Raw genomic sequence first — 14,529 nt, forward strand, 5'->3', positions numbered from 1 at the left:
GCATGTGCCGAAGTGCAATTCTTCTGCTATTTCTAAAGAAAGCCAATTTATTGGTAAAATAACTGGCCATTCTATTTTTAAAGGCTGATGGTGAATTACCCCAAATGTGCAGAGGTCATTTTAAAAATCAGAGATTACACTGTTTAGCTCTGTAAATAAAATATGTCATGAATAAAATGGTTACTTAAAAAAATGTATATATAAATTGAGTTCAGGTGAAAATCTAAAAAAATTAACATAGAAAACATAGGGAAAGCTGTCAAAATACACCACGCTGAAATATTTTTTTCAGACTTATTCTATCCACTAAAATCACATAGAACATTTTCATAAATGGCTTGAAGGTGTTTGATAAAATTCAACATCTATTCTTGATTTACAAAAATACACCTAAGTAAGAGGAATGGTTCTTAACACCTTAAGACATATCTACCTGCATCTAAATAGACAGCACTGGAAGTATTCCCATTAATGTCGGGAACAGAGAGGAGGTCCACTCTCAGGGCTATTATTTTATGTTGTCCTGGAAGTACTGGACATTCCAGTTAGGCAAGAGAAAGAGTGTTACAAAAACTAAGAGCAAGTAAATGATCACTATCTTAAAATGATATAATTCTGAGCCTGGAAAAATGGAAGCGAAATGATGGGATAACTATGAAAAACAGTGAGAGTTCGATAAGGTGGCTGAGGAAACTAATGATATACAGAAGTTCACAGTCTTCCCATACACCCACCATAACCAGTTAGAAGGTTAAAGAATTTACAACATGAATAAACCATTTATAACATTAATAAAATTTAAAACATGAGTAAAATCATATACTCTTTGGGAAAAAATCAAAGTCAAGAGACAAACGATAAGATGAATTTTGTTTTTTTGTTTTTGTTTTTGTTTTTTGGAAATCACGATAGACAAAGGGCTTATTTCCTGAACATATGAAGAGCTCCTACAAGTCAGAAACAAAAATACTACCAGGCGCAAATAATTATGGCCAAAAAACAGGTCACAGAAATGAAGATTCAAATGGCTGTGCTAATTTCTCTGACTTCAAATTAATGACAATGGACGTCAAACGGGCTCCTAAGGCTGCCCAGAATTCATACTGGTTTCTGACTTCAGTTATTCTCATACTTTTCATAGATTAATTCATACCTTCTCCTCTATAATCAGACATTACCTTCTCTCCCATTTTCATTCCCCATTGTTACTGCCCAAGTCCAAGCCATCCTATCTCTTACTCGGGTTCCTCTAATAGATTCCTAACTGGGAGCTGCAGCTAGTCAATTACAGGAGTCATTAATAAACTGAGGAAACTTGTATATAGCCATGATTATTTATTCAAACTAGTATTTATTCATATATTTATAGCATATGTATTCAAAAGGCAAATCTCTAACTGAGCACCTACTATATACTAAGCACTGGTCAAGTCTGGAACATGACAGAGAAGAAAACAAAGTCTTTGCACTCACAAAGGTGGGGAGGCTGACAGCTATATAAGTATAGCTTTAACGTGGTGGAAGTCAAAGAAGAAAAATCAAGTGAGGAGGCTGGAATAACCAGTTGATGTTTTCAAAGGCAGGTCAGAGAAGCTCTCCCTGACAGAATGACATCTGAGCAGAGACCTGAAATACTGACGGATGGACCAATCTCAAAGTGGAGAAAACAAATGCAAGCACCAAATAAAGTAAATCCTATGCATTAATCGTGCAATTATAGCACTTACAAAATCTGAAAAATTTGATAGGGCCTGAAAAACCTCTCCTTCTTCACAACTGGTGCCAACAATGAAAATACAAAATTCAGAACTAGTCCACATCTATTTAAGACACAAATAAGTTGGTTGTTGTTGGTATATGTGAGGACTATGAACTTTGGTCCATGATAGGGGGAGTTAAGCTAAACACTGAATTTTTATACCATGCTTAGTTTAAAAATAAACACAAATAACCTTCCTTCCTTCACTCACCCTCTAAGTTTTGGCTGTCTTTACTAAAAAACATCCTTTTAATTTAATCCTGAAAACAACATGGAGAATGACTTTCTTTCAAAACAAGTTTTCCCTTGAAGAGAAACACATGTTCAAAGTACAAACAACATTCCAGTGTCTGACTTAAGGCTACTTAATTTCTGCATGATGACGTCATACTTAGGCTACTGAACATGTTCCTGTATGTATCATTTCTTCTACAAGTCTAGAATTTAGGCCCATTCATGGAAACAGACCTATCATTTTATGCAACTAGAGAATAAAGAGAACCTGTGTACTTCCCAAGTCACAATTTCTCAGAGTAATCAAAATTAATATTCCAACATAATTTTTGAAAATAAAATTTACTAGCTACTTTTAAAATCTGTTTGTAAAGAAAAGGCCTGAGAAGAGCTAAGAAAATTTTAAGAAAAAAAGATCAATGATTAAACCAGGGTATTGAGTATCTAGGGAAAATATAAAGCTATAATAATTTTTAAAATATTTATTGTAGTAATGCTTTTTTTGATTTTGATTTTTTTTAAGTTTCTATTTAAATTGCAGTTAGTTAACATGCAGTGTAATTATTAGTTTCAGGTGCAGAATTTAGTGACTCAACACTTACCTACGGTAACACCAGGTGCTCATCACAAGTGCACTCCTTAATCCCCATTGCCTATTTCACCCATCCCCCCACCCACTGCCCCCTTGGTAACCTTCAGTTTGTTCCCTCTAGTTAAGAATCTGTTTCTTGGTTTGTGTCTCTCTTTTCCCCCCTATGATCATTTGTCTTGTTTCTTAAATTCCACCTATGACTGAAATCATATGCTATTTGTCTTTCTCCGACTAACTTATTTTGCTTAGCATAATACTCACTAGCTCCATCCACGTCGTTGCAAATGGCAAGATTTCATTCCTTTTTATGGGTGAGTAATATTCCGGTGTATATATACCACAAATTCTTTATCCATTCAGCTATAATAATTTAGGGTGTAATACTGGATCGGAGAGATAGATACAAGAGAGCTAGGAGCTAGGAGCAGTTCTGTAATTATAAGGTGACATTTCAAATGAGTAGTGAAAGGGTGGCCCAACTACTCAAAAATAGAATTCATATTCATATTAGAAAAACAGAATAGTTAGATCACCACCACTTATTATACATGTATCAAAATAACCCTAGCTGAGTAACAGATACACATCCTACATCTCAATGACTTAAACAAATACTCACTCACTTCTTGCTCATATGAAGTTCAATAGGTGGCTGGATGAAGTTCAGGTTATCTCTTCCATGCAGTCATGCAAAGACCCTGGCTGATGGAAACTTCATCTTCAAAAGCGATCCTGCAAGGGTGCCCAAGATGTCAGCACCCTGCTGGAAAACAAGGGAAGAAATGTGGAAGACTGCCTGGAACATTTTGTGGGGAGGTGAACATCATGTAATAATTTTTACCCACATTCCATTGGCTAACATTTGCCTCACTGCAATAGGCTGGCAAATGGAAGTTAGCCAGGTACCTAAGGAAACGAAGTAGATGAAGTGAGCACTTAGGTTTGACACAGTACATCTTTCTGGTTACCAAGTATCCTCTACCACAACTGGAACACATTTCTTTCTTTCTTTTTCTTTTTTCAAGGGAGACAACCCAAAGTTCTATCCAGTTACTGCAAACAGCTTCAAGTGCAAGATCTCTGAATGATGGCATGGTTCTTTCCATCAGCTCTGGATATGGCTCCTTGATCTTCAGTGATACTTGCACAAACAACACAGTTACAGAAATGTCTTTACTGCCACCTGGCCCAACATACTATGATGAAACAAGGATAAACTTGTAATAAAAACTACATCTGGTATAAGGTATAGCAGAGACACACAGAAGGCACTGGTCTATAGTAGTTACAAAAAACTTCTGGCAGGAATTTTTAGTTCCCCCTATTCCAGCATTAAGGACATATCCTTGATTTCAACTTGGCTACCTGGGAGGAGCTACTTGTTCAACATTCTTCATAGCTCTGAATCTACTCTTTAGCAGGTTTTTTGTCTATTAGCACATTCGAGATACATGATGGGGACTGACTCTCCTTGGAGGACTTTAAAGTTTTGTAACCCTATCTTCCCTGAACAAGTGTAGGAGCCCTAAAATACTTTTAATGACAGAACATCCAAAAGCTGGTCAAGTCCAGGCTTGCAATTTTTTTTTTTTTTGGCATTACAAATAAGCAGGTTATTGTTTTTGAGAGAAAGGGGATCTATTCAGCTGCATAAGCCCATAGCACTTTCAAAGCTCTTTCCTAAATATAATTCTCAAGGTTGACTTACTTTCCCCCTCCTCTGCCCCGTCTTAAAGCTATCATCCTTAGGAGGAAATGCCACTGTTACTCAGATCTGTGCTGTAGCCAGAAGTCTTAATGGATTTTTGTGCATAATCTCTTGTCCTTTGGGACTAGAAGCAATGGCTTTTTCATCCTATTACTTTTTGTTTTTCTGTCCTTGCAGGCTAACAGGCTACTGTCACATCCCATCTCTTGTTTTCTATCACAATGATAAATGCAGGTCATAAAAGTCAACATTACATTTTCTAGCCTTTCCCTAGAGCTATGGGATCAAGGGCTCAGGTTCAAATTCCAAGTAATTGTAAATGACCTTTCTAAAAACTGTTCTGTCATTGCATTACACAAACCTCATTTTCTAATACTGGATATTAGTTTCCGTCTTGTCTGTGGGGGCAATGCCATGTACAGTACTTTGGATTTATTTTTACAGTAGCACCCTCCTTCCACCAGCCATTTCTGAGAGTAATGATACTTATTCTATCAAAATCTCTATCGAAATCTCTAATTTTTGCTGATTGAACACGATAGGTGTTTGTTATATAACTTAAATCCAATAGGCCTAAGTGGAGGAATAAGTAGAGGACTAGAATTCTCATAGCTACTTAGGTTCCTAGGCTGATGGCTATTCCTTCATTTTAAAAATGGTGTCTTCTAGTGTCTTGCTGGGAATTGACATCCAGCGGGTGGACACAAGAAGAGTGGAGGACAGAAGAGGAGTTTATGGGCTGGACCTGGAAGTGGTTTACAAAATTTCCACACGCATTCCACTAAGCAATTCTTAAGTCACAGGACCTCAACCTAACTTCAAGTGATGCTGAGAAATACAGGTTGGTTGCGTACTAACTGATTTAATTAAGGAGCATACCAATCTGTCAGAATACGTAGGGGTAAGTTCCAGACAAACTAAAGGCTAAATATAACATAAACCTATAAAGAGTACTAGAGGAAAAAAGACCTCTATTTACGTATGTTAATACATTTGCAGAATATGGGGATTCCATGGGCCTACACTGGGCACTCAGGATTCAGATGGGGAACAGAGTGGAGAAAAAGTTTTCATTGATGGTACAAGCCTGAAAGGAGAGGGTACTGCAGCAGGACACAAATGCCCACAAGGACTCTTGCTCCCTACTGAAAAAAGCTTGTCACTATAGGTCACTGTAAGGTCATCAGATACTGTCAAGAGGGCACAGGTAAAAACTCACCGTGGGTTGGGGAACGGTAAATGAAAAAGAAAGAAAAAAACCTGTATCTCTGGTAAGAGTAAGGAAGCTAATGTGTGCCCAGACTATGAGATAGATACCCTACATCGGGGTGGGGCAAAAAAAGTCTTCCAAACAAGACTCACCAAAGATGCAAGAAGAGTTTTGCTGCCACAAAGAGCTGCAGAATCAGTGGATCCACCCATAATCCTTTAACATATGAAAACCACAAAAAATTTCGAACATCAAGAACTTGAAGAATTCTTTCCATGAGTCCTTTCTTGAGGAATCTATTAGAGAATAAACCCAATCCAAACAAAAAATGACTTGGAAAACTCTAGCACTTCATTGAAAATCTAAGATTAAAACTAATCTCAGAAGCAGAGTAATGTTATACGATAATGCTCTATATCATGCATTGTAGGTTCCAATTAAGTAAAAATAATGCAACCAGAAATGGGAGGTGAATGGAGATGAGATGAGGGAAGTTAGAATAAGCTCATTAAAGGTTAATTTAGACAGTGAAATAGAACATGGGCAACACAGTGAATAAAAAAATGTGACAATGGGCATTAAGGTGTAACCACTAGAACAGAAATATTAATCTTGCTAAACACAAAACTAATTTTTTAATAGAAATTAGTTTGAAGAGAAAGTAAAATAATAAGTATGATAATTACAGTAGAAGATGACAGAATTGAAAGCAAACGTATTTGCCTTATCAACAAATGTGCATGGGTTGAATTTGCCTATTAAGTGTTAAGATTTTGAGCTTAGCTCATGAAGACCTAACTATATACTGTACTGAAGAAACACACATAAAACAGAATGATTCAGAAAGGCTAAAAATAAAGGGATGGACAAATGTATTCCAGGAAAATGGGAACACTAAAAACGCAGGGATAGCAACACTGACATCAGATCAAGTAGGAAGCAAACAATAGGGAAAGATTTTCTATGATTTCAAGCGCATATGCAAAAATGAAATAAAAGGAGAAACTGAAATATCTGACTACATACAGTAAGTGACAGAAAAACAACTTTGACAGAAAAACAAAGTAAATAACACAAAATCAGAAGAGTTAACAAACTGGGAAAAAATACTTGCAATACCCGTTAAGAGATAAAGGGCTAGTGTATGTAATATATAAATAAATCTTAAAAATTATGGGGAAAAGTCAAAAACAAAACTCACTAGTAGAAAAAAGGACAAGACATGAAAAAAATTCACAAAACCTGATGTATAAAGTATTTAACAATTTTGAAAATAGTATCCAACTATACCCATAAGAAAATACATAGTAAAACCACAATGGAGAAGTTGTGAAGAAACAGGCCTCTCTCTTGTACTGAAGCACAACCTTCATGTTGGAAAATTGGCAATTTTCAAACAAAACTACATATGCACTTACCTTCTGACATAACATTTCCACTCTAGGAATAAATCCCAAAGAGAGAACTCCAATAATATGAAAACATATACCGTTGTTTGTATTTTCTTTGCAATATTTTTTGTAACTGCAAGACAGGGAAAATAACTTGTACACCCAAACATAGATGAGTGGTTGAATAAATTGACAAGTCTACCTAATGGGGTACTAGAAAGTTTCTTTTAGTTGTTGTTCTTTGTTTTAAATAAGGAAAATCTTTATGGACAAATTTGCAGTGATTTCCAGGATACATTTTAATTAATTATTTTATTTGTTTTTATTTTATTTTTTTTTTTCAACGTTTTTTTTTTTTTTTTTAATTTATTTTTGGGACAGAGAGAGACAGAGCATGAACGGGGGAGGGGCAGAGAGAGAGGGAGACACAGAATCGGAAACAGGCTCCAGGCTCCGAGCCGTCAGCACAGAGCCTGACGCGGGGCTCGAACTCACGGACCGCGAGATCGTGACCTGGCTGAAGTCGGACGCTTAACCGACTGCGCCACCCAGGCGCCCCTATTTGTTTTTATTTTAGAAAAAAGAGTGTGAGTAGGGGAGAGGGGCAGAGAGGGAGAGAGAATCTTAAGCAGGCTCCATGCTCAGCGCCAAGCCCGACGTGGGGCTCAGTCCCACGACATTGGGATCATGACCTGAGCCTAAATCAAGAGTTGGAGGCTCAATGAACTGAGCTACCCAGCTATCCTTCAGGATATATTTTTAAATGAAAAAAGTAGTTTATAAAATCATCTAGGAGTGTTAACTTCTGCATTAAAAAAGGAGAAATAAATACATACACATTTATTCATCTGTGCAAAGAGAAACACAGAAAGGATACACCAGGGACTAATGAGATGGATTATCTAGAGGGAATGGGTGGGAATTGGGTAAAAAGAAAAGAAACAATTGGAAAGAGGAGTTGCCACCATCTCTCAGAGTATACCATTTTGTGCACCTCTGAGTATGGAACAATGTTCATGTTTCACACACATGAAGAAAAAATAAAGTAAAATTACCAAGGATGGAAGAAAAATCCTTTAAGGAAAATACATCAGAAACATGTGAACTAAAGTTCATTTCAAATGATGTACTTACTACATGGAAGGAAGGCATGGAAAATGCACTAACCCAGGTCACTTTTTATTGTTATTACTCTAAAAATTAAATATAATTCACATACCATATATTCATTCTCTTAAAGCACATAATTCAGTGGATTTTTGTATATTCACAAAATTGTGCAACCAACACCACCATCCAATTACAGAACACATTCGCCAACCCAAAAAAGAATGCCTCCATATCCATTAGCGGTCATTCAGTCACTACTCCTCCCTCCCCTAGCCCTTTGTAATCACTAATTTACTTTGGTCCCTATGGATTTACCTATTTTGGATATTTCATGTAAGTGGAACCATGTTTTTGTTTGGCTTCTTTCTTAACCCAATGTTTTCAAAGTTCATTCAAGTCAAGGTATATATCAATACTTCATTCCTTTCTATGGCTGAGTAGTATTCCATGGTGTGTGTGTGTGTGTGTATATATACATACACATACTACTATTGTTATCCAGTCATCTGTTGATGGTTTTTGGGTTGTTTCTTTCCAGCTATTATGAATAATGTTTTATGAACATTCATGTTTTACTTTTTGTTTGAACATTTTTCAATTCTTTTAAGGTCTACAGCTATTAGTGAAAAGGCAGTTCACATGAGACTCTCATTATGCTTGTTGGTACACTTGATGGTATTCCACACATCTTTGAATATCTGTTCATTGTCATTGTTTTTTTTTTTTTTTAAATAGGAAAAAAATTGACCAATCTTTAGCTTCACCAAATATTTCTTCTGCCTGCTCCAATCTGCTATTGGCCACTTATGTTGAATTTTCTGTATCATTTACCGTACTTTTCAATTCCTAATTTTTTTTTCTCTTATAATTTCTATCTCATTGTTGATATTCTCTATATGGTGAGACTGTGTTCTCAGATTTTATTTTAGTTTTTTAAACATTGTTTCCTTTGGTTCTTTGTACATCTCAAAATGGTTTATTTAATGTCTTTGTTGAATAATTCTGAAGTCTGGGCCTCTTGGGGAACAGTTTGTTTGCTTTTATTTCTCCGTATATGGGGCATACTTTGTTTCTGCAGGTCTTCTAGTATTTTAGAAAACTGGTCATTTTAAGTAATATAATGGTGCAAATCTAAAAATCAGATATTCCTCTCTCCCTAGGGCTTGTTGTTCCTGTTTTTTGTTGTCGTTTAAATGTACTTTTGTGAAACTGTCAAGTCTGGATTCTTTGTTGTGTATGGCCACTGAAGTTTCTGCTTCATTAGTTTAGTGGTACACTAATAACTGGACAGAGATTTCCTTCAATGCTGGAATCAACACTTCTCCAATTTTGCTGAGAGGCTCTGTGTGTGTGTACGGGGACACACCTTCAGCACTTAGCCAGGAAGTGGACAATTCCACCTGAGCCTTCATTTCCTGCTTGAGTAGAACCTCAAGGTCAGCTAGAAGTTAAGAGCTTAGCACCTTCTCAGCTCTTTCCTGAACAAAGACACAGCCCTATGCATGCACATGACTTGCTTAATTCCAAGAAATGTCAAAACTTATCAAAGTCCCTAAGGATACTGAATTCTCCAGATTTCCTTTTAAGCTTTTTGATAAACGCATTTGTCTCAACTGTTATTCACTGCCTTAGGCAGATGTGATGTTAAACAATTACCTCTGATAGTTTTTGATAAGTGACATCAGGAGAACAGGCTTTTCACACTGAGCAAGTTCTTGGTCAAGACAGACTTGCAAGTGGGGTCTTCCAGTGGATAACCACACTGGTCAAATAATGACAGTTCTCAGTGAATGTATCTTTGAAGCAGGTCCAACCCTGTTCTTCTTCCTCTAGTGGCTGCCAGGGTGCTGGTTTTCACTATGATTGTGAGCTGCTGGTTCTCAAAACTATCAAGGATCTGAGGAGTGAGAAGTTGAAAATAGGGCAAGTTAAAATGTCACAAAGATCACTGTTCCTATCAAGATGCATCCTTTCCTGAAAAATACTCCCTGGATTGCAGTCAACCTGTGGCTAACTCCATAGTTCAGAACAGGTTGATTCTGACAATATAGTTTTCTCACTGCTTTTTAGGGAGAGAATTCCGGTATGTCTTTACTCCACCATTTTTGCTGACATCATTTCGGGTAACTTTCAAACTTCGTTTTGAGACCATTTGTCCTTGAGCTAAAGAAAAAAGAACTCTAAAACTATACTGAACTTTGGCTAGCAGACTTGTATTTTGCAGAGGCATCAGTTAGCAATTTTGAAACTAACTTCTGTGTATTCTAGGGTTGAGAAAATAAGTAAATATACTGTGGATAAGGAGAACCATCTTTCTCACTGTTAGATAGCAAAAGGACACAAGACAGCCTGAGTAGGCTCCGACTGGCCAAATTAAGGACAATTTGAACATCAAAATAAACAATGGATTTCTAATGCTGACCATTATATAGTAATAGGAATCAGACTGGCCATTCTACATTAAATGACTAGAAGACTGGATAAAATATATAAAACTTAGGTTTTCAGACAATGGACAAAAGGCAGTACGATATAGTAATAACTCAGAGAAAGAAAACAAACCAGTTGAGCGCTTTAGCTCATTGCATGGAGTTTCCAACTACACTGCTGAGGGAAGGAACCCTAGAATAGCTCAGTGGCCTTACTGAAGAGACAGAGTTCGGAGTTTACATAGACTACTGTGACTAGAATTTGAAGCAAAATACTAGAGAAGAAGGAGATGAACAGAAAACAAGTGCTCTGGAGATCTTTGGCAGGACCCTGTCAAGCCTATGGCTTAAGACTGATCTGTGCAATGTATGAGGAATCTGCCAAGGCCAGGAAAAAATTCACCAGAAAAGAGTTTGTGAAACAACCTACAAAGGGCCAGGTGTAGTTTGTGTTCTCATCTCACCAGATATAACAAAAGGATTTGCTAAATAAAAGACAAAGCATCAGGCAGGATGCTCAGAAAGGGAATGCCTCTGGAGTGGAGCCAAATGAACCCTAGGCCAAGGTTTCTCAATCTTGGCACTGCTGACATTTTGGGATGGATAATTTCTTGCTGTATACAAAGTAGAATGTTCACTAGCATCCCCGGCCTATATTCACTAGATGTAACACAAAATATCGCAGATGTTGTGAAATGTTCCCTAAGGGTAAAACTCCCCAAAACTGAGAGCCACTGCAGACAAGATCATTAAAACAGCTATTAACGTCCCACGTGTTCAAGGAAGTAGAGAAAAACCTGAACGTGATAAGAAGACAAATGAAATATTATAACAAAACCAATGGCAAAGAGAGGGGGGGAGAAGAGAAGAGGAGGAGGAGGAGGAGGAGGAGGAGGAGGAGGAGGAGGAGGAGGAGAGCCACGGGTAAAGCAAATGTGGTAATGTTACTGTTTGGAGAACCTGGGTGAAGAATATTGTGCAGTAAAGAATTTGGCTTTGCCCAAAGAGAGAACTGCCTTTGCCACTTGGCTTCTTGGAGGTAATCTGAGGAATACCTGATAGAAGTCTCTTTGTTTAGGGCAGCAGCTAGCTACAATCATTTGGGCAATCAACTGATCATGCTTACATATTGCAGCCACCACAAAAATTCTGGACACCAAAACTTGAGTGAGCTTCTAACACTGGCCAAACTCTAAGCACACTGATGCCAGGATGGTAAAGTGTCCTGAGGACAACAGAAGCTTTGTGTTAGAACCCTCACAGACATGGTCCTATGCATCTCTTCCTTTGAGAGGTTCTAATTTGTACCCTTTCCCTGTAATAAACATTAACTCTGAATAGGTTTCAGTGTGTGTGTGTGTGTGTGTGTGTGTGTGTGTGTAGGTTTCAGTTAGTTCTGGGAGTTTTGTAGCAAATTTTTGAACCTAAGGGTGTTTGGGGAACCCTTCCCCCACAACCCCCACCTCCAAACCTGCAGAAGTGTCAGAAGTATCGGAAGTGACAGTGGTCTTGTGTCTTGTGTGGGCTCTTCCCTCTAACCCTGTAGCTGGGCCCTAATTCCTTGCAGTAGGATAAGAAGTCTAGGGCAGACTTGGTGGTCTGGAGGACAGTACTCTCCAAGTCACAATTTGGCTAAACCTGGGTAGGCATGGACACATTTTTCTTTCACCTTTCCTGTAATAATTTTTCATAATTAAAATTTCAATGGAAATTAATTTTAATTTTATATAATTGACATCTCAAAATAAAATTTTTAAAGCAGGGAAAGTAAATTTTGCATTCAACAGCAAAAAACAATTTTCTTTCTGTATACTCTCTTGAATTCCATTGCTTTAGTTATCTAAATTCTTAAGCTCTTGAAAATGACAGAAATGACTCTCCAGAGCTTATGAATTTCTGCTAACCAGAGGCCTTTTCCTGCCATTAACAGCAACAAGGAATTTCCTTATCTTTAGTTAGTTAACCAAGAACCTTTAATTTCTTCCAGAGAAGCCAAAGTGAAACATTTGAAAGGAGTTTCAAAATCCTGTCTTCCTTTGAAATAACAGTACTGTATAGCGAGAGTAGTCCCTTCCCCTGTGAGGCATCTCATAACCTCATTCAGTTCTCTGGAAATGCTCCTTCAATCATACCTCCTTCAGGATTTGTCCTTATAAATAAATTCCCATCCATGATTCCACAAAAAAAAATGTTTCTATAAAAGCACATTAAAGTAACTACATGTTATACATTCTTGATATAAACAAGTATTTCTATGCAGTGACATATATAACCAATTTTTTGGTCATGTTGCTACACTAAAACACGTATGTTTCCTAAAAACTAGAGATAAAATTCAGAAATCAAAAACTGGGAACTTATTTTAAAAGTCAAAGAGATCACAAATCATTAAAAGTATAATAAAAATTAATATTTATTTTTATAATTTATTGTCTTCATACCCATAATAAAAGTTAACTTAGTTTTGCTAAGAATAACTCTTAGGAAAGATGATCTATTTTAAATAACTATAATTTCCTCATATTTTCCACTGTAAAATATATCTCCTAAACATTCATTTTCAAGGCAAGAAACAAGAGCTACACTTGTCATATTCACTTCATGATAAGTGCACATGACCAAGACCGAGAGAGTTGTGATCTCAGAATTCTTGCACAGAGGGAAGAGTGCGGGTATATTATTAAGAAACAATTTAAGTATGTACTTGATTTGTGCACGGCTTATGTAAACATAACTTTAATAACAGGCTGGTTCACAGAAAGAAGTCCTAATCAATCATCAAATGTAATTTTTTTCCCCTGAAACACAGCAATTTTAGATTGCTGTTCTTTCCGCCTCCTGCTTGCTTCCCATGAAGGATGAAGAGGCAGCTGTGACTGCTGTTTTGTATTTTCAAGTCCTCTCTGTGCACTCTTATTAAACGGATTCTTGAGCTGAAGTTCACTTTGCCGAAAACCTGGGAGGAGAAAGCAAAATTGTGAAAACTAAATGCCTAAAGACCATACAAGAGAAAGACATTTCATTTTCTCACATCAGCGTTTAAAGAAGGAATTTAATTTTACTTCAATGGAATATACCACAATTTAAAATCTAAGTCTAACGGGAATAGTTTGAAATTGTAATATACATATGAATAGGCAATTTCAGGACACATGCCTTCTAATATTTTAAACAGATGTTTATTGTGTATCTCCTCATGTATGTTGTGCTGTCTTATTTGCATTGAGGAAACAGTTTAAGAAAGGAAACAATGCAGACAACATGGAAGGCCAAGAAAAAAAAAAGAAAAAGAAAAAAAAGAAAAGAGCATCTTATATTTTCAAAGGAACATCATTAGTTTAGGATATCTGTGTATGATGTAGCCAGTATTTACTAAAATACTCGATCTGACCATGGTGATGGGAGGAGAGATGAATTTTTAAAGGGCTACTGATTGATTCCACTGCCTTGTTATTGAACATAAAATTATTATGAGATAAATTACTAAATTCACTCCAATTTAAGACAAAGCTCTTTTTCAATCATAAAATTATCCACCAGATACAAGGGTGGCAAGTTGCTTCTAGTCCTTACATCCTCTTAAATTATAAGATACTTAAAACTACATTATTTTGAACAAGAAAGTAGCATTTGTGAGAAACACATCAGCCAGAAAAGACATGAATTAATGCATGTTTATAGAATGAGGGTGGGGGAAAGGGAGACAAAAATGTAACAGAGATTTTAAGTAGCACATGGGAAGTGTAATTTCTCCACTGCAACTGAGACATCATTCACTGTCAAAAGCGTTCTCAAGATCTCCTTAAAAAGTAAATGTCGTAACATTACACAAACAAACGCACACAGTTTGGGACAACATTTCCAAAACATTTATTGTACACAGAATTCAAAACGTCCTGCATGCTACACAAATCACATGTGGTCTAAAAATCTGATATAATACTCAGATTGGCTCTAGTGATGAAGAACAAAGAGTTTAAATGTTAAAAGAAACTGCTTCATAAAAAATGAGATTTAAATAAGGCAGTATTCTAAACTAATATATATTTTAGATAATTAGGTAAAGTATATTTGTAGGTGTAAACACATTATAAAT

At 36.6% G+C, this 14,529-nt stretch overlaps 1 protein-coding gene across 1 annotated transcript in view; it reads right to left on the bottom strand.

The window, feature by feature from the left end:
- Positions 1-8,715: 8,715 nt before the first annotated feature.
- The window catches only part of SRFBP1 (serum response factor binding protein 1), a 70,676-nt gene continuing 64,862 nt past the window's right edge, over positions 8,716-14,529 (bottom strand). Inside the window, exon 8 of the mRNA XM_060636293.3 lies at positions 8,716-13,389. Within this exon, the coding sequence (XP_060492276.2) occupies positions 13,205-13,389 (185 nt within the window). The 3' untranslated portion in view covers positions 8,716-13,204. The remainder of the gene's footprint in view (positions 13,390-14,529) is intronic.

This window comes from Panthera onca, chromosome A1, assembly GCF_046562875.1.
Source record: "Panthera onca isolate mPanOnc1 chromosome A1, mPanOnc1 haplotype 2, whole genome shotgun sequence".
NCBI lineage: Eukaryota > Metazoa > Chordata > Mammalia > Carnivora > Felidae > Panthera > Panthera onca.